The sequence below is a fragment of the Penicilliopsis zonata genome (assembly GCF_001890105.1).
Source record: "Penicilliopsis zonata CBS 506.65 unplaced genomic scaffold ASPZOscaffold_10, whole genome shotgun sequence".
Lineage (NCBI taxonomy): Eukaryota > Fungi > Ascomycota > Eurotiomycetes > Eurotiales > Aspergillaceae > Penicilliopsis > Penicilliopsis zonata.
Window position 1 is genome coordinate 836329 of NW_019208919.1, and position 26267 is coordinate 862595.

At 57.6% G+C, this 26267-nt stretch overlaps 12 protein-coding genes across 12 annotated transcripts; 6 read left to right on the top strand and 6 right to left on the bottom strand.

Annotated features, from left to right (window-relative positions):
* The first annotated feature begins 854 nt into the window (after positions 1-854).
* ASPZODRAFT_119138 (hypothetical protein) lies at positions 855-1900 on the top strand. Its single transcript, XM_022721219.1, has 2 exons — positions 855-925; positions 1019-1900. The coding sequence occupies exons 1-2, from the start codon at positions 882-884 to the stop codon at positions 1830-1832; spliced, it is 858 nt and encodes a 285-aa protein (XP_022580387.1). The 5' UTR covers positions 855-881; the 3' UTR covers positions 1833-1900.
* A 36-nt stretch (positions 1901-1936) lies between these two features.
* On the bottom strand, positions 1937-2916 carry ASPZODRAFT_133753 (hypothetical protein). Its single transcript, XM_022723345.1, has one exon. It carries the CDS (start codon positions 2881-2883, stop codon positions 2188-2190), a length of 696 nt encoding a protein of 231 aa, XP_022580388.1. The 5' UTR covers positions 2884-2916; the 3' UTR covers positions 1937-2187.
* Positions 2917-3063: 147 nt separating this feature from the next.
* ASPZODRAFT_69172 (hypothetical protein) lies at positions 3064-4218 on the bottom strand (the record flags this gene model as incomplete). Its single annotated transcript, XM_022729564.1, has 3 exons — positions 3064-3391; positions 3445-3874; positions 3930-4218. 3 exons carry the CDS (start codon positions 4216-4218, stop codon positions 3064-3066), a joined length of 1047 nt encoding a protein of 348 aa, XP_022580389.1.
* Positions 4219-4336: 118 nt separating this feature from the next.
* ASPZODRAFT_17314 (hypothetical protein) lies at positions 4337-5297 on the bottom strand (the record flags this gene model as incomplete). Its single annotated transcript, XM_022726997.1, has 3 exons — positions 4337-4722; positions 4770-4951; positions 5014-5297. The coding sequence occupies 3 exons, from the start codon at positions 5295-5297 to the stop codon at positions 4337-4339; spliced, it is 852 nt and encodes a 283-aa protein (XP_022580390.1).
* Positions 5298-5767: 470 nt separating this feature from the next.
* On the top strand, positions 5768-7988 carry ASPZODRAFT_133756 (hypothetical protein). Its single transcript, XM_022723346.1, has 2 exons — positions 5768-6614; positions 6673-7988. Exons 1-2 carry the CDS (start codon positions 6199-6201, stop codon positions 7832-7834), a joined length of 1578 nt encoding a protein of 525 aa, XP_022580391.1. The 5' UTR covers positions 5768-6198; the 3' UTR covers positions 7835-7988.
* A 163-nt stretch (positions 7989-8151) lies between these two features.
* ASPZODRAFT_26486 (hypothetical protein) lies at positions 8152-9603 on the top strand (the record flags this gene model as incomplete). Its single annotated transcript, XM_022728048.1, has 2 exons — positions 8152-8929; positions 9003-9603. The coding sequence occupies exons 1-2, from the start codon at positions 8622-8624 to the stop codon at positions 9601-9603; spliced, it is 909 nt and encodes a 302-aa protein (XP_022580392.1). The 5' UTR covers positions 8152-8621.
* A 115-nt stretch (positions 9604-9718) lies between these two features.
* Positions 9719-11619, bottom strand: ASPZODRAFT_98871 (hypothetical protein; the record flags this gene model as incomplete). The annotated part of the gene is made up of 2 exons (XM_022730589.1): positions 9719-11166; positions 11232-11619. The coding sequence occupies 2 exons, from the start codon at positions 11617-11619 to the stop codon at positions 9719-9721; spliced, it is 1836 nt and encodes a 611-aa protein (XP_022580393.1).
* Positions 11620-11929: 310 nt separating this feature from the next.
* ASPZODRAFT_26488 (hypothetical protein) lies at positions 11930-13859 on the top strand. The gene is made up of 4 exons (XM_022728049.1): positions 11930-12048; positions 12095-12255; positions 12325-13699; positions 13750-13859. Exons 1-4 carry the CDS (start codon positions 12034-12036, stop codon positions 13807-13809), a joined length of 1611 nt encoding a protein of 536 aa, XP_022580394.1. The 5' UTR covers positions 11930-12033; the 3' UTR covers positions 13810-13859.
* Positions 13860-14890: 1031 nt separating this feature from the next.
* Positions 14891-18558, top strand: ASPZODRAFT_143755 (hypothetical protein; the record flags this gene model as incomplete). The annotated part of the gene is made up of 2 exons (XM_022724940.1): positions 14891-18027; positions 18102-18558. 2 exons carry the CDS (start codon positions 14891-14893, stop codon positions 18556-18558), a joined length of 3594 nt encoding a protein of 1197 aa, XP_022580395.1.
* Positions 18559-18671: 113 nt separating this feature from the next.
* Positions 18672-19899, bottom strand: ASPZODRAFT_68541 (hypothetical protein; the record flags this gene model as incomplete). Its single annotated transcript, XM_022729517.1, has 2 exons — positions 18672-19442; positions 19492-19899. 2 exons carry the CDS (start codon positions 19897-19899, stop codon positions 18672-18674), a joined length of 1179 nt encoding a protein of 392 aa, XP_022580396.1.
* A 513-nt stretch (positions 19900-20412) lies between these two features.
* Positions 20413-24166, top strand: ASPZODRAFT_543990 (hypothetical protein). Its single transcript, XM_022728468.1, has 4 exons — positions 20413-20759; positions 20820-23325; positions 23356-23636; positions 23697-24166. The coding sequence occupies exons 1-4, from the start codon at positions 20515-20517 to the stop codon at positions 24001-24003; spliced, it is 3339 nt and encodes a 1112-aa protein (XP_022580397.1). The 5' UTR covers positions 20413-20514; the 3' UTR covers positions 24004-24166.
* Positions 24167-24252: 86 nt separating this feature from the next.
* On the bottom strand, positions 24253-25925 carry ASPZODRAFT_133762 (hypothetical protein). Its single transcript, XM_022723347.1, has 4 exons — positions 25701-25925; positions 24624-25656; positions 24497-24571; positions 24253-24445 (listed from the first exon to the last, which is right to left on the bottom strand). Exons 1-4 carry the CDS (start codon positions 25718-25720, stop codon positions 24425-24427), a joined length of 1149 nt encoding a protein of 382 aa, XP_022580398.1. The 5' UTR covers positions 25721-25925; the 3' UTR covers positions 24253-24424.
* Between the last annotated feature and the right edge of the window lie 342 nt (positions 25926-26267).

Sequence of the window (26267 nt, forward strand, 5' to 3'; positions counted from 1 at the left end):
TCTCCATAAACCACTAGTCTCAACATATCGGATATTTAATACACATGGTATGTTCACAGTTTGAAGCTTCTCCGAGTAAAATCCATTATCTTCTCAATACCAGGGTCGGTTGCGCAGCCTTGGATGGATATAAGAGAGCAACCAAAAGCTTCACATCTCAAGGAGTATAGAAAGTGAATTCTCTCACATTATCCTCTTCTCTCTCACATGTTTATCTTATCTCTCAATACAGCTCTTACTGTAGCCTTGGTTCTTTAGAGCCTAGATGGTGAGAAACATCCTATTAATCGGTTCTAGCACCATACAGCACATATCCCTTCATAATCCTCCCAGTTAGTGAATCTATCTAAAGATTCTTACCCTTCACTTGAATAACTCTCCTTCACCTCCTCCCGTATCCAATCCTACAGGGGAAGACTTCAACTCACCTTTGGTGGTGGTGATGATAGACGCCATGGCCCTCCTTCCCAAAACAGAAGGACTGCAGTCTCCCCCAGTTCCGACTCCAGGGATTTTCAGTCCCTTCTTCCTCTTAGCCTTGCCTTGTGTCCTCGCCTTCATCGGCGGCCTGGTGTTCCTGGTGAGATCTCGTTCCTTGGTCGCGGTCACTGACAGACACTCAGCACGCGAAAGTAGCCAGAAGAGACGCGAGAGGATGTTGGCTGCTCAGCGGCAGAAACCCCCCAAGGGCCTGTCGGACCTGCTCAGTGGGTGCCTGGAGAACATCAGAGTGCCCATTTTGCAACCACGTCGAGTCAACATCGAGTGAGTTTCTCTCTGTCCTTCCCCTCTTCCTTCTCTGTTTGTTTCTCTTCCCTGACACGATGGATAGTGCGTTGGAGACTTCTGCCGGTCTTCTCGACAGCGGTCTGGATGACTTGATGATCCCGATTCTGGAGCCTGACCGGGTGAGTGGTTGTTTTCTGTTCTGTATCTTCTCTGTCGTTTTCTCTATCATCCTCTGAAGCTAATCAATTGGAACGGGATAGAACATGACTACCGACGAAGGATCCGACAGAGAGGCCACTGTATGCTCCCTCGACGAACTCGAAGGCCTCCGGCTTGACTACATAAAACATTTTGAGAACTACGTCCCGACTCCCTCTCATCGGACTGTTCCCTGGGGCGGCACCATTCGCTGGGCACTCCGCAACAGTACCGTCTTTGAGGATGCAGAGGAGGAGCGGCTGGCGTCGTTCAGCGCCCCCTGGCTGGCTTTCAAGAAGGGTAACGCATCCAGCCTGTGGTTCTTCCAGTACGGCCTCCGCTACCTTCCCAGTGAGATGGACGAGAATGCCTATCGCACCGTCAAGATGGAGAACTTGCCTTTGGATATCACGATGGACATTGTGCTCCAGTTGGCTCGGGGCGGGCAGATCTACTCGGCGCAGCTGTTGAACACCACCCACATGACAGGCTCCCCCACGGCGATCTTGGTGTTTGTCTACCAGCGCGACGCGGTGAGGTTCCTGCAGTCCAATAAAGATGGCATCTCCTATATGACTTCGAAGATCAAGGTCCGCGCAGTCAACACCGCCACCTACCCCATGCCGGCCGAAATGGAATATCTGATCTTTCAGAGGGGATACACGCGCTGTCTCGCCATCTGTGGGGTGAACGGGGTGCAGGTTGAGGAGATCTTCTCCAGGCTGATGGAGTCCACCTGCTTTCACTACGTCGAGTCTGTCTTTCCCTGCGAGGACGGGGTGCAACGGTTCTGGTTCCATTCGATCAAGATGGCCGCCATGGCACACGACCTTTTGAAAGCTCTGCCGATGCTGAAACGCTGCGAGATCAAGTTCGAGGCTGATCCTTGCACGGACCTCGACTAGACCAAGGCCTTGCTCTTGAGACTTTCCGCTGCTCCAAGCCTTACAAGGTGATCTACCATGCTTCTCAGGGGATTTAGGTAATCAAATCATTTTAACAAAACATGAGTCATTCAGTTCATTTTGTAGCAGCACTCTAGCTGTACAGTAGTTACATTCTGCCTTTATACAGTCGATCCTTAACGGAAGCCCGTATGCCTCTCTCTCGGTTCACTGCTGGACGCGGAACCGAAGTACGGGCTGCTAGAGATGCCCCGGCAGGGAATGTGTGGAGTGTAGATATCGGTGTATGTACACGGTAGTTGGAAAACGGTTGAACGGGTTCCTGTGATAGAATTCTGTAGACCAAAGTATACCCTCAGCCAGCCAGCAAAGTGTACACGTTGACGATATCCTGGTTCTTCTTGGGTCCCTTGACAACATGCCGACTTGCCCAGCTGACGACCTCGCCTGTTTCCGGCCGGACCCGGAACGCATACGCCGTACGGTACATATCGTTGATGCAGAGATGATTCCCTCGCGCGGTGATGACTGTTGTTTGTTCCAGGGTGGGAGGTGGTACGGGAGGGGTGACGAAGAGGCTAGAATCGAGATTCGCATCCGTGTTGACTTCAAAGTCGTGGAACAGATAATCTGCTTCTGCCTCTGCTTCTGCTTCTACATCTGTATCTGCACTTTTATCCTTATTGGCTTCTTTTCTCTTCTCTTGCACCTTCACGAACCACACGCTGATCCGCCCCTCGCTCTGGCGCCAGATGTACCGTTTCGTCCAGCGAAGACCGGCCATAGGACCCAGCCCGGCGGTGGTGGGCATCACGCCTTCTTCATGGTACAGCATCTGCACCTGCTCTGTGGGTTGCTTGTTCGTGAGGGCATTGTGGGCGTTGCTGACGGTGTCTTCGGTCGGGGGGAGGAGGGTGAAGGTCGCAGTGCCGTGCAGTTCGCCGTGGATGTCGAGCGGGTTGTCGCTTTGCAGGGTGCGTGTGAGCGACCAGCGACGCGGGGAGCGAGCCAGCGAGGTGAATATCGAGGAAAGCAGAGCGTGGGCGGTCATTTCGTGAGTGTTAATGTAGTTGTGTTAATTGTTACGGAGTCAATTGCGTTGAGGAACGTTTTAAATATCGGTTGCTGCGGGGCTTTGTTTACACTCGTTCCTCTACTCTCACTCGAATACTCCGTACTCTCACTCAAGTCACTCAGTCAAGGAGAACTAATACCAATACTCATACTTATTCTAATCTGCTCTGCCCAGTCGTTCAACAACAGGTTTCCCCATCAAGTACCGCTGTGACACCAGCACTCCCCGGTACCTCATCTTGCCTTCCTCCATCACCTTGAAGCCAGCCTCGATCCCGTCCTTGGTCATCGGCCAGGAGATGATGATCGGTCGGATACCATGCAGAGACACGAATCGCAGCATCTGCCGGATTTCCTGTCGCGAGGCTGCCGCGGAGCCCTGGATCTTGATCCCTCGTTGCACCAGCGCGTCCACGGGCAGTGGAAGGGGATCGTAGCTGGCTAGGAGGTGAAGCGTACCGTCACAGGCTACAAGAGAGAGTGCCCTGGAAACCGTCGAGTTAGAAAGGGTGAGAACTCGATTAGGAGAAATACAAACCTGGTGAGATCAGGGGCCTCGGTGCCAAACCACAACAGATGCTTCACCTGGGCACAACGGTCGACGGGCGCCCCGTCCTTGAGGAGATGGAACTCCTTGGCCCCGAGACTGATCGCTTCGTCTCGCTTGTCTGCGTTGGTGGAGAGGGCGACGACCTCGTACCCCAACGCAGAGGCGAACTGGATCGCCATGTGTCCCGTCCCGCCGATCCCCTGGACACCGACGCGGTCCCCGGGACGCATGTCGGACGCAGTCAGGGCTGTCCAGGCCGTGGCGCCGCCGCCCATGAGCGGAGCAGCGTGCTCGGGCTCCAGCGAGGCAGGCAGATGGAAGAGCATGCGTTCGTCCCAGACGGCGTGGGTGGCGAAGGCGCCGCCGTTGTCTTGGTCGCTGCCGTATTCCTGTCGACACTCGCAGTACTGATCTTTGCCTACACACACCTGTGAACGGAATCTTTATCAAGTGGTTTAAGTATATATGCCTACCACCAACGCAATAGTCGCAGTGGCCGCAGATCTTCTGCACCCAGCCAAAGCCCACCTTGTCGCCCGACTTGAAGCGGTGGACGGCGGCGCCCACGTCGCGGACAAATCCGGCGCCCTCGTGTCCCAGGGCGATGGGTTGGTGTCTGAAAGCGCGGTCCTTGCCACAGAGGCCTGCGTGCGAGATTTCTACCAGGACCTCTCTCGGCTGCAGGGTGCGCCGGATGGTGGTGGGGATGATTTCTCCATTCTCGGAGCCGCGGAAGATGCTGAACTCAACTGATTTAGCCATGCTGTGATGGGGGTTTACAGCTCCAAGGGGGACCTGGAAGATATCTTAAGCTATAGATGAAGGAATGGCATGAAGTCATCATCACGTTGTGGGATTCAACTCCACCAACAGAAATCGCTTATTGATCACAATCAGTACTCAGGGCTATCTCCTCCATCTCCTCCAGGTTCCGGAGCAACCCGTCAATTTTGGTTCGCGCCCGTGTCAGACAGTCCTTGCCCAGCGGCAGTCGCAGCAGGCCTGCCTTCCCCTCCGCCATGCCAGATCCATCGACGACTTCGAAGATGCGCTGCGCAGCCTTGGCAGGGTCCCCGATCTGCTTGCCGTCCGCGTCGCGAAAGGCCTGCAGCCCTTTATCGACAATGGTGTCTCTGTATGCTGGGTTCAGCCCGGCGGCAGGAAACTGAGCCGCCCCGAGGAAGTTGGTCCGGAAGGCCCCCGGTTCGACGAGCAGGACGCGGATGTTAAACGATGCGAGGTCCTCTGCCAGCGCTTCGGAGAAGCCTGTTGCGTTCAGCTTGTGTTGGAGTTGGGACTGGAAAGTTGCCTACCCTCTAGAGCAAATTTGCTCGCCGAGTACAGAGAACAGGTCGCTCGCGCGTGCAGCCCTGCAATACTGGAAACGTTGACGATAGTGCCGGACTTCTTCTCGCGCATGAACGGTAGAGCCGCCTTGATGGTGCGGATGGGGCCGTACAGATTCGTATCAATCTGCTGGTGAATCTCTTCTTCACTGCCATCATTAACATGGATTCCCAAATAATGACTAATCCTCAGAGAGAGAGGGGGGGGCACCTCATGTCTTCCACTGCTCCAAGAATGGAGTATCCGGCATTGTTAACCAAAACGTCGATACCCCCATGCTGCTTGATCACCTCGGTGACCTCCTGCTGCGTCTCAGGACGAGTGACATCCAGCTTCAGCCATTTTCCTCCCTGTTTTTCGATCGCAGGATACGCCTGCGCAGCTTTGATCGGGTCCCGCGCCGTGGCAATGACGGTGTGGCCTGCTTGGAGGGCGAGGTCGGCGAGGATGGCACCGATGCCGGATGAAGCGCCAGTGATGAGCCAGGTGGACATTTCTTCTTCAATATCAATGAAAGATGATTTATTCCCAGAATATCTTGTATCGCCGTAGCCTATTTATACTACTCCTAGCACGGAGATGTTAACTCCAAAGTCCGCGACCGGCTTTAGCTACTCCGTACGGCTTTATAGTCTGGCATCAGGACTACATAGAGTAGAGCAAAACAGAATCTCGATATTCTCATGCGCCAGTAATTGCCATTGATAATTCAGACAACCTCAGAACACATACTACTCTGAGGTACAGACTGACCAATACGTATTCTACGACTCTCGGAGGGTTCGCGGAGGGTCCGCGTACGGGGAGTAGAATGGGAAAGCGGTGTATCAGCTGATCTGGCAGAATACGTCTCGGCCGTCCGACTGACTAATCCAATCATGTGATGTCATTATGAAGAGCTTACTAAGCAGTCGACAGGCCGTTTCGCTTCACGAGGCTGTTTTGTTTTGTTGTGTTTTGGACGACTGCATCCTCCTCTCACCAGTCAATCCCTCGTTGGTAATAGGCCAGTGCCGATGCTATTGCCAATGCTAATGATCCTGCGGGATTCTACCTCGACAGGAACCCAGCATGTCTGCGAGAGCTGCGTCTAGAGCAATATCCAGCCGTCTGTGGCTTGCGCAGGCCAAGTCTGGAGCATCTCAGCTTAATAACGGCTTCACGCTTGGTTCAGGTCAAGCTTAATATTCCCACATTGGGCAGGTGCAGTGGAGCTGTTGCTTGATACTTCTAAGCATCGAATTGAAGACGTTACTAAGCCATGGCAGTCTAGTCCTCGGAGCAGACATGGTTGCTGGTCTTGAGTACCTACCTTGGAGGTAGGTTATATAACTAGGATTATGACTAACCAGTCATGCTGGGAGAACAATTGCAGTCTCGTTTCCACAGATCACCATGGCCGAGTCACCGTCTACGGAGAGCAAAGTGCTGTCGCCAGAGGAGGCTGCGGTGGAGGAGCCTACCAGGCTGGCGAGACCCCGATGGCTGCTCATCTGCGCTGGCATCTTCTCCGCCAACCTGATGTACGGGCTGGACACGACCATCGCGGCGGACATCCAGGCGGACGTGGCGGCGACCTTTGACAACGTCGCGCAGCTGGGCTGGCTGGGCGTTGGCTTCACCCTCGGCTCGACCGTCGCCATTCTTCCGCTGGGCAAGGCGTTTGCCCTTTTCAACACCAAATGGCTCTATTTCGGCTGTCTGTGCATGTTCGCCGCGGGGAGTGCCTTGTGCGGTGCCGCGCCGTCGATGAATGCCATGATCGTTGGCCGCGTCTGGGCCGGGGCGGGCGGCGCAGGCATGTACCTGGGGTAGGCATTGGTGTTTTAGTAAAGCCACAGCTTACAGTGTCTTATACTAATTCCGTAGAACACTCAATCTAGTGACCATCTTAACCTCCGAGAAAGACCAACCCTTCTACGTCAGCCTGATCGGCTTCACCTACGGCACCGGATGCATCCTGGGCCCCGTGGTCGGGGGCCTGCTGGCCGACAGCCCGGCCACCTGGCGCTGGGCCTTCTATCTGAACCTGGTCATCTTCGGTGTCCTGTCTCCGGCGTATGTGCTGGTCTTGCCCTCTCTCCCGCGGCGGTCGGAGGCCTCGTTGGTCGAAAAACTCGCCTCGCTCGACTGGTTGGGCACGCTACTGACGGCCGTCGTCTACGTCTCCTTCACCCTCGCCTTGACCCTGGGCGGGACCAGCTGGGCGTGGAGGGGTGGCGCGGTGGTCGCCCTCTTCGTGGTCTTTGGAGTCACTCTGCTGGCCTTCTGCCTCACTCAGGCGTACGCGGTGGGCACCAACCCCGTCGACCGGCTCTTCCCCTGCGAGTTCCTGCGCCATCCCCGGCTCGTCCTGCTTTACCTGTGCATGGCGTCCGGCGGCGCCGCTCTCTTCGTCTCCACCTACTACATCCCGCTCTACTTCACCTTTGTGGCGGGGGACAGCGGCACACAGGCGGCCGTCCGACTCCTCCCGTTCATCTGCTGCTTCGTCGTGACCGTGCTCCTGTGCGGGGCGTTCATGGACCGCCTCCGTCGCTTCCCCCCGCGTGCCTGGTATCTGGCCTGTGGGATCCTGATGACCGCCGGCGGGGCGGGGATGTACACCGTGACGCAGAACACCCCGCCGGCACGCATCTACGGGTTCTCCGTCTTGCTCGGGCTGGGCATGGCCACCACGCAGGCCGGGTATGCGCTCGCGCCGCGGCTCGTGCGGCCGGAGCGCGTCGCAGAGGCCATCCAGTTCATGAACATCGCGCAGGGGTCCAGCCAGCTGATCGGGCTCGCGGTCGCCAGCTGCATTTTCCAGACCGTCGGCTTTGCCGGGCTCACGCGCGTGCTCGCCCACACGGGATACACGCACGCTGACATCCGGGCGGCCTTGGTCGGGGCGCGCAGCGAGATCCTGCAGACCGTCAGCGCGGGGCTCAAGGTCGAGTGTCTGCAGGTCATCGTCGACACGATCGATGACGTCTGGGTAATGGTCATCGCCGCCGGGGGGTTCTGGACCGTCTGCTCGTTGTTCTTGTAGGAGGTGTTCTTTCTGCCAGGCACAACTCGCCGTTCTTCCTACTCCTTCACTACGGAGTACTCTGCACCTGTAGTTAGTTCCTTTGCTTAATTCTAGTAATTATAAATTGATTACCAATCCTTGGCACTTTGTGATCCTTGGCGACGCGCAAGACGAGATAACATAATAATAGCAAAGACTCCAGTCAAAAATAGGATCGGCTATCCACCGCTGCTAGCTGGAAGCAGGCAACTATCTGAATAGCAGACTATTAGACTATTAGTATTTAGACTATTAGTAGACTAAGATCCACCGCGATCAGATCACGATGCCTGAAACGCCCGGATGCGGTGATCATGACGACTTATTACGACGTCTTGACGAGTGCGAACTACTAGCGAAAATTCTGCTGGAGCAAGTCCTACGATATTCAAGATAGTTGATCGATCGAGTTAATAATAGATCTCATCTCGTACTCCTCTCAACGTGGCCTGCACTAGACGTCTCTCGTCTCCGCTTACCGTCCAGTCCCTGCAGGGTCTGCGTGGCCCCAGCCCCTTCTCGAGCTCGTCTCAGTCTCCCGACTGACTGTTACTGACTGTTACTGACTGTTACTGACTGTTATTGACTGTTACTGACTGTTACTCTGGCTGTTACTCTGACTGTTGACTCTTTGAGTCCAGTCTTAGACGCTGTCTTGTTGATCCTGAGGGATCCCGAGTGAGGGAAGCCTCGGAATGGGCGTGGACTTCAGGCCAGAATAAAACGAACGAAAAGAACACAAGGCGAAAGAAAAGAAAGAGGCAGGATGCCTTCGCTCGTCTTCCTCCTCCCTCTCCTCCCTCTCCTCGCCGTCCTCTCCGCCGCCTCCGACGTCGTCATCCCCGCCTGCGCGCTGTCGTGTCCGACCTTTCTCGCCGCACAATCCGCCTGTTCCGCTGCCTCCGACGCCTGTCTCTGCGAGTCGGCGCTCCTCGAACCGTTACGCAGTGGAATAGAGGTGTGCGAGACGTGTACGGGGGGGTTGTTGCAGGCCTGGTATTCGGCTGCCTGTCGGAATGTGGCTGCCACGACCGTCAAGCAGATCGTTACTCGTTCCAACACAGGGGCAGGATGGTATTCATCCATATTCATATTCATATTCATCTACCTACTAGGATTGGCTGTGCTAATGCTGTTTACTGTATAGGTTCCGCTCCCACTACCGCTGGGTGATCATGCTGATCGTCCTCGTCGTCGGGTTTGGAGTCATCGCCGTCGTGGGCGTCTGGCTCAAACGTCGCCACGACGCCCGAAACCCGCATCTCTACCACGGCCCAAGCAAGAAAGCCAGCAGTGCCGGACTGACGGGATCCTCGACGAATAATAATAACAATCCCAACAATGCTCTGAATATGGACCCCAACGCCGACGGCTCCAAGACCAGCGCCACCCTCGTTCCTCTCGCCACCAGGGAAAAGGGCCCGGCGTTGAGAGGCGGGAGCACCTCGGGCACCTCGGGCACGCTGGCTGTGCCGGGCAGTGTTGCTCGGGCAGGGAGCAGTGGTGCAGGCAGTAGCATCCATACCTCCTATCCTTCTACCATCTCCATGACTCCGCCGCCGCCCTGGTCGGCTCCTCATCTGCGAGGCGGATACGACCAGCCCAACCCCTCGCTCTCGAACCAGAACTTGCCGGTCAACCATCCCGAATACGCCGTGGCGGGCAGCAGTCGCTCGGAGCTTGCGCCCAGGGCGTCGGAGGTGTCTTTCCAGTCGACTGGGTATCGGAGTGCGGGGAGAAGGGCGTAGTTTTTTTTTTTTTTCCCTCGATATATACTATTGAAAGTGGATGGTTGGCGTTTTTACTAGTACTGTATATAGGATGAAATGATGTATTTACATAAATCTGAAGATTAAACTGCAGCTATGCCACGCTGATACTGACAATCTTGATATCCTGCTCCGGCTTCTCCTTGTGCGTGCGCACGTTCTCGATCTTATGCACGACATCCAGCCCCTGCACGGCGCGGCCGAAGATGGTATGTTTGCCGTCCAGCCAGGGGGTCTTCTCCGTTGTGATGAAGAACTGGCTGCCGTTGGTGTTTGGGCCCTGGTTGGCCATCGACAGGGTATACGGTTTGTCATGCTTGAGGGCCGGAGAGATCTCGTCCTCGAACTCGCCGCCCCAGATGGACTCGCCGCCCGTGCCGTCGCCGTTGGGGTCGCCGCCCTGGATCATGAACTTGCGGATCACCCGGTGGAAGGTGGTGTTGTTGTAGTAGCCGCGCCGGGCGTGCGTGACAAAGTTCTCGACCGTCCGGGGCGCCGCAGAGGCAAACAGTCGCAGGTGGATGTCGCCCAGGGTGGTGTGCAGGATGGCCGACGAGCCGGACTCGAGGGCGGCCGCGTCGTCTTGGCCTTCCTTTGCGTGTCTGCCCGCTCCCGGCGTCGGCTTCTCGTTCTGCACGTCCCGCGTGCCCTTGGCGATCTCCGTCTCGTTGGTGAACAGGTAGAAGCGCACCTTGCCGAATCCCGTGCTGACCAGGATCGGGTCGCGCTCCTCGGCCTCCTGCAGCAGTGGGTTGGAGCTGGCCGCCATCGAGACCGTCACCACGCCTTTCTTCTGCGGTTGGCCCTGGTACAGGGCGAGATTCAGCGGGCGGAAGGGCTCGTCGCGCCCGTACACGCGCACCACGCGGTTCGTGTACGTGTTGATGCATTTCACCCCGTGCAGCGAGCCGTACAGCAGGAAATGGCCCGACTCGTCGAACAGCACGTTGACCCGCGACCGCGAGACCGGGTTCTCCAGCTCGCGCTCCACCGCCATCCGCCGCCCAAACTCCAGCGCCTCCAGCGTGACGAGCCCGGTGCCCGCCTGCTGCATCTCCGCCAGCGTCGTCAACGACTCGTCGTACTTGCGGTACAGCTTGCCCGTCGCAAAGTCGAACACGCGCACCTGCCGGTCCGGAAACGAGTAGGCCGCGAACTGCTCTCCCGTCGGCGAGACGGTGATCGACGCGGGCGTCGATTTCGCCTTGCGGAACTCGAACAGGTTCGTGGCCGACTTGAGCTCAAACACATTGTCCGGTTTCTCGAACGAACCGTCGCTCGCTCGCCAGTACTCGACCATCCCCATCTCGTCGGCCGAGATCACGCAGTCGTAGGCGTCGTTGAACGCCAGCGCCACCACGGGCGTCCGGTGCAGCGACTTCACCGTGTGTAGCGGGATTGGGTTCTCGCCGCGCCCATCAAACACCTGGATCGTACTGCTCGACTCGTCCGTCACCGCCAGCAGGGGGAGCGACGCCCCTCGTTTGTGTACCCAGCACACGCAGCGGGGGGTGAACTCCAGCGTCAACATAGCCAGGAGGTCTAAAATCAGCCTCTCTATCGTAATCAACCCAGAAAATAAAGAAAAAGAAAAAGAAAAAACCCACCGAACGTAATCACATCAAAGATCTTGACCGTCTTGTCGTCTCCAGCCGTAGCAAAACTCCGCCCATCCGCACTGATGCTCGTGCTTCGTATCTCGGCCGTATGGGCGCGGAACTCCTTGACAAACTCGACGCCCACGGCCATCTTCTTCCAGAACTTGACCACCCCGTCCACCGAGGCCGTGATCAGGAAGTCCGTCCAGGGCGCCACCGTCACGTACGACAGCTGCTCCTTGTGCATCAACGACTTGGAGTACCGCGCCGACGCCGGCAGGGCGTTCACGTAGACCTTCTCGAACGGCAGGCGACGCCGCTTCTTCTTCGGCGCCGCAGAGGGGAGAGCAGGGCCGAAGTCGTCATCGGAGGATTCTATAGACCAGTAAGTTCTCATCATATCCTCGTTGTCTCGTTCTGTCTCCTCGTTCTCCTCGTTCTGTCTCCTTCTGTCTCCTCGTTCTCCTGTCACTCACCACTCTCCCCGCCATTACCCTCCACCTCCGAGTAAGACCGCTTCTGCACAGCTCGTTCCTGTTCCTCGATCTCTGCCATCTCCTTTCGTTTCGTGGACAACCCGACAATCCCTCTGGCCTCTGCGTGGAAGACAATCGAAGCAGGCGAAAGCGGTGACGAGCTTGGGCCACACCGCGAACTTTTCTGGAACCGCCCGCACTCAGGCTGAGCTCAGGAGCAGAACGTCCCCTCGTCCCCCTCCGTTGGCCTGCAGTCTACTGAGCGTCTGGATTTCTATTCTGGAGGGAAGGCTGTTTGAATTTACGAGTACAAAATGGTAGGTTGAGTTTATCTGATGGGATTCGATGAGGTGGCGGGGGGAGAGAGAGCGTGGTGGCTAACGGTCTTGTCCGCAGGCGGCCTCTTTCGCCAATCCCACGCAGATCTTTGCGGACGATGTGATCGAGGAGAAGGGCGAGAATGCCCGGCTGTCGGCGTTTGTGGGTGCTATTGCTGTTGGGGATCTGGTGAAGAGCACGCTGGGGCCCAAGGGGATGGACAAGATCCTGCAGTCGGCGTAAGTGCGGGGTGTCCAAGGAGATGGTATTGGGAGGAGGATGGAAGAATATATTGACTAATTCTTCAGGTCGACTGGGGAGATTCTGGTGACAAACGACGGAGCAACGATCCTGAAGGCGATCGCGCTGGACAATGCGGCGGCCAAGGTGCTGGTCAACATCTCCAAGGTGCAGGACGACGAGGTAGGCGACGGGACGACGTCGGTGACGGTGCTGTCAGCGGAGCTGCTGCGCGAGGCGGAGCAGCTGGTGAGCCGGAAGATCCATCCGCAGACGATCATCGATGGGTACCGGATAGCGAGCAAGGCGGCGCTGGCGGCGCTGGAGAAGACAGCAGTGGACCGCAGCCAGGACGCGGAGGCGTTCCGCAAGGACCTGCACGCGATCGCGCGCACGACGTTGAGCTCGAAGATCCTGGCGCAGGACCGCGACCACTTTGCGACGCTGGCGTGTGATGCGGTGCTGCGGCTCAAGGGGTCGATCGATCTCAGCCACATCCAGATCATCAAGAAGGCGGGCGGCAAGCTCAGCGACTCGTACCTCGACGAGGGCTTCATCCTCGATAAGAAGATCGGCGTCAACCAGCCCAAGCGGCTGGAGAAGGCCAAGATCCTTGTCGCCAACACGGCCATGGACACCGACAAGGTCAAGATCTTCGGCGCCCGCGTCAAGGTCGAGTCGACGGGCAAGCTGGCCGACCTGGAGAAGGCGGAGCGCGACAAGATGCGCGCCAAGGTCGAGCGCATCAAGGCCCACGGCATCAACTGCTTCGTCAACCGGCAGCTGATCTACAACTGGCCCGAGCAGCTCTTCACCGAGGCGGGCATCATGTCCATCGAGCACGCCGACTTTGACGGCATCGAGCGCCTGGCGCTGGTCACGGGCGGCGAGATCGCCTCCACCTTCGACCACCCGGACCAGGTCAAGCTGGGCCAGTGCGACCTGATCGAGGAGGTCATCATCGGCGAGGACACGCTGATCAAGTTCTCCGGGGTTGCCGCCGGCCAGGCCTGCACCATCGTCCTGCGCGGCGCCACCGAGCAGCTGCTCGACGAGGCCGAGCGCTCCCTGCACGACGCCCTCGCCGTCCTCTCGCAGACGGTCAAGGACCCGCGCGTCACCCTCGGCGGCGGCTGCGCCGAGATGGTCATGGCCAAGGCGGTCGAGCAGGCCGCCCAGAACACCACGGGCAAGAAGCAGATCGCCGTCGACTCGTTTGCCCACGCCCTCAAGCAGCTGCCCACCATCCTGGCCGACAACGCCGGCCTGGACTCGAACGACCTGGTCACCCGTCTGCGCCAGGCCATCAACAACGGCATGACCAGCTCGGGCCTCGACCTGTTGACTCCCGGCGGCGGCATCGCCGACATGCGCGAACTGGGCGTCATGGAGAGCTACAAGCTGAAGAAGGCGGTTGTCTCCTCTGCCTCGGAGGCTGCCGAGGTATTTCCTTTCTACCTTTTACTTTCTGACTTTTACTGACTACTGTTTAGCTTCTTCTCCGCGTTGATAACATCATCCGCGCCGCCCCCCGCAAGCGTGACCGCATGTAGGATTAATGATGAGGACAAAGGCAAAGATGACCAAAACATGATAGACATCCATGAGCTTGACTTGCAGTACTCTTCGATTATGTCCTACTCATAGAGCTTCTAGTACTACTTTGTAGTCGTCACACAGACGGCGTGACGCGTGTACTCTATCTATCCACGTAGGAATATGGAGTAACCATAGCATAGCCTGTGGATCAGGTGTGAAACACTACTCCATACGGAGTATCCTCCTATTACTCCGTAGTCTAGTAGTAGGTTGTATGTAGAATAGCTTTACCAGTAGTAATATTCACAGAGTTCTACCAGACAATTTACTCGAGGTATATATATTGCAGATCTGGTAGTCTGCGAACATAGACAATAGACACCACTCATACAGAGTATAATGCTTCAAGCGATGAGCAGAAATGAGCAGAAACTAGAATCTACAGCTTTCTACCTCAACCAAGACTCTATTGATAATACATTGCCATTGCTAATGCTATTGGCATTGGCATTGGCATTGCTATTGATGCTATTGATAGACGATCTGCGTAATGATACCGTAAAATACACAACACGCACTGTATCCACGGCCAAAAACCGTTCCGTACGGAAACCGACGTCGATCACCCTCAGGTCAGCCCACAAACATCTATTCCTCCTCTCTAATTGCAGCGAGAGTCATCATAGAATAACATATTCATCTAGAATCATTTCTATTTAATATCCTCACTCCCCCCCTGTCTCCCCCCCAGTCCCCGGCTAGACGCAGCTCCTGTTTCACGATGATGTGACGCTGGGCGACTCTGACGACGCCCACAACCCAAGAAATTCTGCCGCCTTCCATCCTCCATCCTCACCTCATCCCTTTCCAGTCTGTCTCTCTCTCATCCATTCCGGTCAGCTTGAATTAATTATCGTACGGAGAGTATTTGATTCTGACGGTCTTGCAGTCTACAGGCATCGAGGAAGTTTCGTGCCCCCGGTGGACTGTTGGTCCTGCCTCCGAAACACCCTCTCCTCCCTCCGAATACCCTCACCTCCTCACCTCCTCGCCTCCCACTGCTGCTGCCTCACGCCCGCATTGTAGGCCTCCAGGATGCGGTGGCGGCTGCCTGGCGCCCGGTCGACTCTCCCCGCCAGCGTCGCCCTTCTCCTCCTCCCCGTCCTCGTCGCTCCGCAGCAGCAACGACTCGACGATGACCATCTCCGACCGGCGGGCGTCTCTTTGTCTGCCGCCGCGGGTCACCACCACACAGCCATTCCACACCTTGATGATGCCTCGTGGATCCATGTGAAGTCCACCGATGCGAGCGCCCTGGCTCCTCTGGCTCTGGCGGGCTCCGGCCGCGCCGTTCGAGCCGCTCCTGCCCAGGTCAGCAGCAGCAGCCGGAGCAGCAGCAGCAACAGCAACTCTGCCTCGGCCTCTGCCGGCCTGGCACCGCAGCTCCAAGCGCGGTCTCTGCAGGACTGGGAGGTCGAGGACTTTGTCCTGCTGGCGACCGTCGACGGCTCCATCCACGCCCGCGACCGCAAGACCGGCGCTGCCCGCTGGGCCCTCGAGGTCCCCAGCAGCCCCATGGTCGAGAGCCTCTACCACCGCGCCAACCGCTCCTCCTTTGACGACTCCCAGCCCGAGGATGACTTTCTGTGGATCGTCGAGCCCAGTCAGGATGGGAGCCTCTACCTCTACAGCCCCGGTCCCAACGCCGGCCTGCAGAAGCTGGGGCTGACCGTCAAGGACCTGGTCGACGAGACCCCCTATTCCGGCTCCGATCCCGCCGTCACATACACGGCCCGCAAGGAGACCACCCTCTACACCGTCGATGCCCGCACCGGCAATATCCTGCGCGTCTTCAGCTCGCGCGGGCCCCTCCAGGCCAACACCCACGACCCGGCCTCCTCCTGCCGGCGGGTCGACAGTCTGGGGCGCGAGGCCGACGAATGTGAACGCTCCGCCGGCACCTTGGTCCTCGGCCGTGTCGAGTATGCCGTTGCCATCCAGCACACCGAGACCGGCGCCCCGATCTGCACCCTGAAATACTCCGAATGGACGGCCAACAATCGGGACCTCGATCTGCAGAGCCAGTACGACCGCACCATGGACCAGAGCCATATCTACAGCATGCACGACGGCGTCGTCCTCGGCTTCGACCACTCGCGCATGGATCGCCCGCGTTACACCCAACGCTTCTCCTCCCCCGTCGTCCGTGTCTTCGACATCGCCCGCCCCGTCAATCCCGACTCCCCCGACTCCCCCACCCCGCTGGTGCTGCTCTCGCAGCCCCTGCAGCCGCCCGACCCGGACTACGGCTCCCTCGACGACGAGCGCGACTCCCGCGTCTTCATCGACACCACCGAGGCGGGCGGCTGGTACGCCATGTCCGAGGAGACCTATCCGCTCGTCACCGGCCGCGCCAAGACGGCCCAGTGCTACGAGAAGGACTTCTTCCGTGACGGCCACCTGCTGACGAGTCTCACCCTGCATCAGCAGCGAGATGCCCTGGCTGGCGTTCACTCGCTCAATGGACCCCCCGCCGTGCGTCGCAACATCCCCAGCATCTCCGCGCCGACCACCGCCCCAGACTTGGTCGGCGGAGCCTCGCCGCGCGAGGTGCTTCGTAGCCCCTCGGAGTTGGCCCTGCCGCCCGCTCTGCGAAGCAGCGTCATCATCCGCAAGGGCTGGGACAATGCCCTCGACATCGTCGTCACCCTCATCCTGCTCTTCTTCGGCGCCCTCATCTACTTCAACAAACACAATCTCCAAGAGTTGGCCAAGCAAAAGCTCGACATGAAAAATGTCATCTCTTCCTACAGCCAGGCACACATGTCTGCTCCCTCCTCGCCCATCGTCGACACTTCACCGGACATCAAACGGACCTCCAGTCCCGCCAATCCGGTGCCCAATGTCACCGTAGACGTGGACCTGCCCGAGAGTGTTGACAATGAATTCGCCGAGGATGCTCAGCAAGACGCTGCTGGCAATCTGACCCCTCGGCGGCCGAATCGAGACCGCAGCGTGGCTTCTGCTGCTCCTGACGCGACTCCACGCGTCCGCATCCGCGAGCCATCCCGTGGACCGAACGACGACGACGACGACGAGCTGGACGACTTCACCCTGCAGGGCGGGGAGAAGCCGAAGAAGAAGGCTCGCCGGGGCCGTCGCGGGGGTAAGGCGCACAAACGCGGCAAGAAACCCGAAGGGGACGCGACGACCGAGACGGAGCAGGCCGATCGCGTGGTGGCACAGGTCAATAACCTGCAACCGCTGCCCGGGCGACTGGAACCCGACGTCCAGCTGACCCGGACGGTGTCGAACGAGATGTACGACATGGACGGCGTGCTGCAGATCGGCCGCCTGCAGGTCAACACGGACGTTGTGCTGGGCCACGGCAGCCACGGCACGGTCGTGTACCGGGGGTCGTTTGACGGCCGGGCGGTCGCCGTCAAGCGGATGCTGATGGAATTCTACGACATTGCCTCGCACGAAGTCGGTCTGCTGCAGGAGAGCGACGACCACAACAACGTGATCCGCTACTTTGCCCGCGAGCAAGCCGCCGGCTTCTTGTATATTGCCCTGGAGCTGTGTCCGGCCTCGCTGCAGGAGGTCGTCGAGCGGCCGTGGGATTTCCCCGACCTGGTCCCCGGCGGCAACCTGGACATGCCGGACGTTCTGCGGCAGATTGTCAGCGGGGTGCGCTACCTGCACTCCCTCAAGATCGTGCACCGCGATCTGAAGCCGCAGAACATCCTGGTCGCCCGGCCGCGCGGGCGCACGGGCATCACGGCCTCGATCCGGCTGCTCATCTCGGACTTTGGCCTGTGCAAGAAGCTCGAGGACAACCAGAGCTCGTTCCGGGCGACCACGGCCCACGCGGCGGGCACGTCCGGGTGGCGTGCCCCGGAGCTGCTGGTGGACGACGACCAGCGCCCGGCCATGATGTCGGCGGGCCACTCGGTCGAGTCGCAGCATACCGAGTCGTCGGAGCCGGCGGTCGTGGATCCGCAGACGAACCGGCGCGCGACGCGGGCGATCGACATCTTCTCGCTCGGCTGTGTCTTCTACTACGTCCTCACGCGCGGCGGCCATCCGTTTGACAAGAACGGCAAGTTCATGCGCGAGGCCAACATCGTCAAGGGCGACTTCAACCTGGACGAGCTGCAACGACTGGGCGACTACGCGTTCGAAGCAGACGATCTGATCCGTTCCATGTTATCTCTTGACCCGCGACGACGGTAAGGGTTTTTTTTTTTTTTTTTTTTTTTTTTTTTTCTTCTTTCCAAGTTATAGAGTATGTACTAATTGATAGCCCCGATGCCACCTCTGTGCTTATCCATCCCTTCTTCTGGTCGTCATCCGACCGGCTCAGCTTCCTGTGCGATGTCTCCGACCACTTTGAATTCGAGCCGCGCGACCCGCCCTCACCGGCGCTGCTCTGTCTGGAGTCGATCGCCGAGGACGTGATCGGCCCGGAGATGGATTTCCTGAAGCTCCTCCCCAAGGAGTTCAAGGACAGCCTGGGCAAGCAGCGCAAGTACACCGGGTCCAAGATGCTGGACCTGCTGCGCGCCCTGCGCAACAAACGCAACCACTACAACGACATGCCGGAGCATCTCAAGGCGCACATCGGCGGCTTGCCGGACGGGTATCTGAATTTCTGGGCGGTGCGATTCCCCAGCCTGCTCATGAACTGCCACTGGGTGGTTTGGGAGCTGCAGTTGACGCGGATTGATCGATTCAAGCGCTACTTTACCGCGGATCATTGATTTGATCACAATGTTCTATATAGTGTATTTAGATAAGAGTTGTATTAAAACTTTTTCATTAATCGTCGCTCGTAATGATATGCTATGTGTACTCTGGACTCCGACTCTGTTAGTTACGAAAAATGAATTCCCTCCTCGTTACATGTATACAGCAGACGCAGAAAGTCGTTCTCATCGCACTTATTGGCGCGGGCGCCCGACAGACCGGAGGTCTCGAGAATGCGCTCGATCTTGCGGATGATCAGCTTGGTGACCATGACGCGCGGCACGCGGTGGGCGCCGATGGTCACGGAGCCTTTATTGTCGGCCTTGACGGAGTGCTTGGTCTTCTCGGCGGGTTTGCCGTCATCGAAGAAGTCGAGGTCGATGTCATCGTCACTTTCCTGTTCCTGGTCCTGGTCCTCGGTATCCATCTTCATCTCGTGGTCGCCGTCGTGGTCATCCGTCTGCTGGCCCTGGAGGAAGGCAATATCCGATTCCAACACCTTTTCCGGATGCATCGCGGCCCAGGTCATCCAGTTGGACTCGATGAGGGCGCGCACTTTGGTCGCCATCCAGCTCGCACGGAGGGTCTTGTTCTTGCGCACGAAACAGATGCGCAGCATGCCGTCCCACTCGTCCCAGCTGATGGCTGGCCGGTCTGTCTTGGGCTCGATCCGCACCACGCTCGACTCCACCTGCGGCGGCGGGGTGAAGTTGTTCCTACCGACCTTCATGACGTGCGAGATGCGTGCGAAGAACTGGGCGTTCACCGACAAACGCGAGTACAGCGAGTCCCCTGGGCGGGCGATCAGACGCAGGGCGAACTCGCGTTGCACCATCAGCACGCTGGTGTGGGGGGGGGTCGGGTGCGAGAGCAGTTTGAAGATGAGCTGTGAGGAGATCTAACCGCTTAGTATATACAGGTTTCATCTGTGGCATTGATGTACCTACCTGGTAAGGCGTGTTACTGATGCAGATGCTAAACGGAGGCAGTTTGTTCAGATCCGTCTTGACAAAGTCCCCCACGATGATCTGCAGGCGGCGCTCTGCTGGCGTCCCCTGCACACGACAGGTGAGCTCGGCGGCCATCCGCGGGTCCAGCTCGACGGCAGTGACCTTGCGGGCCTTCTCCAGGATGCGAGTCGTCAGCACACCGGGCCCCGGACCGACCTCGAGCACGCTGTCGCTGGGCTGGATGTTGGCCTTGGCGACGATCGCGTCGGCGATGGCGGCGTTCTTCAGGATGTGCTGGCCGATGTTGGTGTTGAATTTGAAGATGGGCGACGAGCTCTTGGCCCAGTCGGGCTTCGAGTACGGCGCCTTGCCGCCGCCGGGCTTGCTGCGCGGTGCTTTGCCCATGATGCTGTTGGGCTGTTGCTTGGTGGTGATGATTTCTTGGGCGGTTGACGATAATTTGTGAATTTTCTTATCAGAAAACTTTGTGCTGAGTCAGCAGCTCACAACTCCTAGCAGTAACAGAGAAAGAGAGCTGTTATAGAGTAAATAATTATTTTAGTGAATATATATTGACCAGATAATAATAGCCAAGTGTCTCTATATCTAAAATATAGAGTAGTCTTGGTGTGGGAGTGAATCCTGCTCTTGTCTTCCTGCCACTGCATTTTTCTCTCTCTCTCTCTCTCTTTCTCTCTTATTCACCCCTGGACTCTGTGCAGTCATTGCAGGCTGTTGGGGTTGCTTCTTGCTTTCTTTTTTCTGTTTGTATTTCCTTTTTTTTCCTTTCTTCTTTCCTACTCTGTTTCATCGTCTCTCGCCTCATTGTATAAGCTACCATTGGAGCTGAGGGCTGGTCTCTCTCTGTCTCTCTGAACAAGACGTTGAACAAGACGCTGACAGCTCGCGTAGGAACCGACGAACGCTTCTATACCTTGCTCTGACAGCCGTGGATCATGCCTCTGGACCGAGCGATACTGTGACGACCTTGCGTTCTACGTTTCCCCCCCTCCCGCCGCGATGGTTTTCCTCCGCCTCACCGTTAAAGTCTTCCCCCGCGAACAAGTCCAGACCTCGTCCTCCTTCTCGCTGCGGTCGCTGATCGGCGATTCTTCACGCGATGACTCGAGCAGAGGCGCGGCGACGTCTGCGACGGGCAAGCCTGTGAGCTTCCTGCTGGTGTTGGAGCAGCCGGAGGAGGTGACGCTGGGGGCGCTGGCAGGAATGATCCAGGAGAAATGGGCAAAACTGCGACCGGATGCTGGGTGAGTGACCGCGGGCATATATATCGGTGTTGGGAGAAGTGTCTTGCTGACACGAGGCAGACCCCTGGAGATCAAAAAACTGCTCGATGATAGCCACGACGCGGACGACTTGGACGCCGAAATGACCGTGGCGGACGTGTTTGTTGATATTGGCAAGGGACTGCGTGACGGCCTCGACCAGCGTGGCGCGGTTCGAGTGATCCAGAAGCCCGCCCCTTATGCCCCTGTTCGATTTCCCTCTGTGACACAAGACTGGGACGCAGCCGCGGAGGACTACGAGCGACTGAAGGACATCAAGAAAGAGGCCATGGAATCGATGCAAAAATTAGCCACCATTGAGGAAGAACCATCTCAGTCGCAGGCCTCCATCTCGGAGAGCATTGCTAGCGAACCCTTGGATGCTTTCCATCAGCGCACGCCAACCTCGACTAGCGGTCACTCGCGCCGAGACGTCTCGTTGCCCTCAGTCGAGCGCGAAGAGGCTCTGCCCCTACCCCGATGGGGTCAACCGCAGTCGACGCTGCTGGAAGAAGACTCGCAGAACCGCCGGACCAGTGCGATCGCCAGTACGCCACCCCCGAGACGCCTTATGAGCCAGGAACTAGGCGACTCGCCGGCCTCCGCTCGTACCCGCAACACCAGATGGATCGATTCGAACGCGAAACCTCGGTCTCAGCCGGTTTCGGTCTCGGGACAGTCGGCCGCACGGAATGGATCGGAATCACATCTCGCAGTTCCCTCTCAGCAATCGGGCAATGCCAGTGGCTCCGAGTCGCCTCTGGGCACCCGAAAAGCGCTACCGAAGCATATCCCGGAACCGGAACCCATCCTGTTGGATGAGAGTTCTGACGAGGAGCGACGTGCAGATGGAGATGTGCAGATGGCCGATGCTGACCCTGATGCCGACCTGGTTCCTCTCCCGCCCACGAAGGTGACCACCCCATTACCAACCACCTCTCCCATGGTTGTAATTGAGAGCCCGACGGCCAAGCAGCCGACTTCTGCGAAGACGAATGACCACGCCTCGGAACCTCGAACCCGCAAGAGGAAGAAGAGTCTCGAGCCCCCAACTCCCAATAAGGAACCCCGTTTGGCCTCACAGAGCCCTACCAAGCCGGCCGACACGTCAAAAGAATCGACTCCCAAAGCCCCCGAGCTGCCTAACGGCGGCGCCTCGGTGTTCCGTAGACCCTCTTTCTCGGAACCCGGCCGACGTCCAAGTCTCACAGATCAGTCCAAGGGGGGTGGCCTTGGTCTAGGCATCACGCGCAGTCCCCCGGGTAAGAAGACGGTGCCCTTTGATCACTCACCGGACTCGACGCTGTCCACCGAGGCGGCGAACAAGCCTAACCCGCCGCCGCTCTTTACAACGCCTGCGTTTTCCAGTAGCGCCCCCGACACTCAGCACGATCTGTCCACTCAGGAGATGATCACGCCCTCCAAGGTGCTGACCCCTGCGATTGAGAATGTGAAACGGCTTTCGTCCGCTCTGCGCAAAGATTCACCGGGCGATAAACACGGAGAGCGGAGGTCTGTCTCTTTCGCCGAGGACAATGATGTTTTCATCTCTCAGCCCACGTCCGCTCCTCCAAAGTCTACTCCGAAGTCTACTACTACCCCCGTTTCCAAACTAGCCAAGGCAACGCCGGCGGCAGGCACACCATCTTCCGCTACGGACTCTGCCAGAAAGACGTCGTCGACTCCAAGCAGAATGGTGTTTCCAGAAGACGTTTCGCCTACTAAGCTGGCGCAATACGAGAGGGAAGCGCAAGAAAAAGTGCAAAAGATCCAGGAGGAGAAGGAGGAGTGGGAGCAGCGGATCGCGAGCGCAGCCGAGGCGGGCAAACCGTCCGAGTACGTCCAGCTGCTGCGCGATGTGTATACTGCCTCGACTCAGGTGGGCGAATTGGAGCGCAGTCACCGGCAGAAGGACAAATCCAAGCTCAAGAAACTCAAGGGGGAGCTAGAGAAGAAATGCAAAGAGCTTGAAACGTACGAAACCAGTCTAGCGAATGCGGATAACGGCCCTCCCACGCCTACAAGTGCAACCAAGATCACCAAGACGAACGGTACGCTGGCCGACAAGCCCACGCCGGTCAAGAGCACTCCGTCGAAGAAAACGGTGCCTACCAAACCAGTTCCTACCGTCAACGGAAAGGCTAGTCTTTCGACCGCAAAGTATCCTGGAATAGCTACGACTGTTGCGACCAAGTCGACTCCTGTAAAGGACATTTCAACTTCCGCCGCCACTGCTCAAAGCAAACCAGCCATTCCCACCCCAGCGGCGAAGGCTCGTTCCATATCCTCGACTTCTTCGACGTCTGCATCCAAGGTGAACGGCGTCAACGCTTCACAAACCAACCAAGTTCCTCCTTCTGCCCAGGGTAAGGCCGTGGATCCTGTGAGACAGAATAAGTTGAACCGAGGGTCCAGCCAGGATGAACCGCTGGACTTGTCAACCTCCGACGAGGAGGATGAGGGGTCCAAGTCTGGAAATTCTGAGTCCGAGCCCGAGCCTGATTCCCCGCCGAGCCTTGAAGTTTCCAGCTTGGTGGATGTTGAAGCGGTAGGAGATGATGATGATGAGGAGGAGGAGGAGGAGGAGGAGGAGGAGGAGGAGGAAGAAGAGGAGGAAGAAGAAAAGGAGGAGGAAGAAGAAGAGGAGGAAGAAGAAGAAGAAGAGGAAGAAGAAGAGGAAGAAGAAAAGGAGGAGGAAGAAGAAGAAGAAGAAGAAGAAGAAGAAGAAGAAGAAGGAAGCGAAGGAGATGCACCGACGGTGAGCAAGGCCGACATTCTGGCCCGAGTTGCCCGGTCTTCTTCACAACCCACGAAACAACCGGTGCTGGCGTCCCCGTCCCCGTCGTTCATCTTCCCACAGTCGCAGCCCCAGCCCCAGCTACGGCCACAATCACAACCACAGACGCCTCCTGTCGACATGAACGCCAACGGACGTCCGACCCTCAAACTGATGCGTGCCGTTAAACACCAGGAACAAGCCGAGCGAGCGCTCAAGAAGAAACCTGATCCCAACGCGTCGCTGGCGGCCCGGAAGGATATCTTCGAAGGGCCGGACTCGGACAGCTCCGACGAAGAGAGCAGCGAGAGCGAGAGCGAGAGTGACAGTGACAGCGACAGCGAGAGTGATAATTCCGATAGCCAAACCAATAGCCGTATTGGCGATGACCATGGCGACATTCTTCCCAGTGGAAGTGCAAACAAGCTGCGAACCGCACGGAGAGTTTAATCGGTTTCGCTTCTACCTTTTGTACCCTTTCAACGTTACTTTTTTCTCTTCTTTTTTTTTTTTTCGGAACATAGCTTGCACCGCCAGCAGTTGTTGTTTCTTTTTTTTCGGTTGTCTTGACCAGCAGGTGTCTTGATAGTAATTTGGTATGGCATTGGCAGACAGTTGAGTCATGATTCTATGGATGGGGGGAACTCTTTCGGTTGTCCATATCAAATGTACTTTAATGGGTCCGGCAGATATTATCAAGTCTGGTTAGCGATTGTGCTAGGTACTGAATGGTAGTGTTGTAGAGACTTCAACACTGAGATCTATTATCTAGGAGACTATTCTTTGGAATTCAAGCTCCGCCCAAACTGCGTCACCAAACACACTTTAAGCCCGCCGGGGATTTCATGCCGGGAGAACTTGCGATAGTCCTCTACGATGTTCTCAAAGTCATCTAGATGGGTTAGAGAGTTCGCAGGAAGGGAGTTTAATGGATTTGGCCTACCTTCATATGTGAAAATCCATGACGGGTCATATTTCCCTTGAACGACGAGGTCAAGCAGGAAGGGGTGGTACTGGAAGAAAAGATCAACGCAAGCCTGTGAGGTAGGGGCGAATAGGGAAGTACTTACCTTCTGGGCGGCCAACTGTCCGCCGCGCACGGTCAGAGCCTTCTCCATCATGGGCCCGATGGGAAAGTCGTGGGTGGTGAAGAAGAAGTCGCCGATGAGGGCGACGGAGCCGCCCTTGCGGGTAGCCTTGATGATGGCGGCGACGGTGTCGCTGCTGTCGTGCTCGAGACCGATGGCGCGCATGGCGGCGTGGGCGGGTTTCTGCGAGCTGCGGAAGCCGCTGGCTTCGATGCCGCGGTCGAGCCCGCCCGGCTGGATGGCGAGCAGGAAGTCGGCCGTCTCGGGATGGGCGGCGACGTCGATGGCGACCATGCCGAAGCTCTCGGCGATGCGCAGCCGCACGGGATCCTTGTCCATGGCGTACACCTTGCGGGCCCCGCGCAGGAGCGCCAGCCGTTGGATTGACAGCCCGACAGGCCCGCATCCCCACACGCCGACGATGTCGCCGGGGCCTACCTCGGCCAGCTCGCAGCCATGCCAGGCGGTGGTGGTGACGTCGGCCAGTCCCAGCAGCTTGCGGGCATCGACATCGGGGGGGGCCCGGACGCAGGTCAGATCCGCGTGGGGAACGCGACAGTACTCGGCTTGATCGCCGGCGTAGCCGCCCGTGAGGTGCGAGTAACCAAATGTCCCGGATACCCGGTGCCCGTAGGCCCGCTCCATCTCGCGCGAAGGGTTGGTGTTGTCGCACAGCGAGTACTCCTGTCTCTGGCAGTAATCACAGGAGCCACAGGCGATTATGGGCAGGATGATCACCCGGTCGCCGGGGGCGAGCTTCTTGACGTCTGAGCCGACCTCCTCGACAAAACCAATCGCCTCGTGACCGAGAATATCGCCCTTTTGCATCGCGTCGTTCAGCTCGCCCTCGTACAGGTGTAGATCGGAGCCGCAGATGGTACAGTGGGTGATGTGGATGATGGCGTCGCCGGGGTCGGTGATGGTCGGTTTGGGGACCGAATTCAGCTCGATCACACGCGTGCCCATCCATTGGGCCGCTTTCATCGTCTCCGTAGCATGAGGAACGTAGACAGTGCTGTTTATGAGCGGAGAACTTGAAATATGGATATTCTGCCATACCTAGGGAATACACTCGCCATCTTTTCTAATGTTGTGTTAGGAAGTGTATCGAGTTACCAGTCGACCCTTCAGTCGCAACAGCATTCTGAAGGCCACTCTAGACATGATCTCAGCATGACTGTCAAGCAATGGACCGGAATTCTGGCTGTTCGCCTGCCAGGAGGCAATCTCCTGCCCTGTCTGGTGGTAGCCTCGCCAGGCGGTAGCCTCTCCAGACAATCCAATCCTATCATCACAGTAGTGAGTTTTTTCCAACATCACTGGCAATTTGTCTCCTCCTGATTGCTCCTCATCTTCTTGCAAAAGCAGGGTCCATCTCGATAGATAGGCGGCCGGAAATATTCTCCGCTACTAGTCACTGCGAACACGTCAGCTTGACGAGCACATCCACATTACTCCGTACAGAGCACAGAGCACTAGTACTCGAGGTTTTGAGTGTTACACTGCATTGGCAACATGACCGTCACCCCTTGGCACCAACTGCACCCAATTCACTGCAGCCTTATCTTGGCTGTCGTACACGGCGCCACCGGGGTTATAGATACTCTCATAAAGACCTGGCGGGAC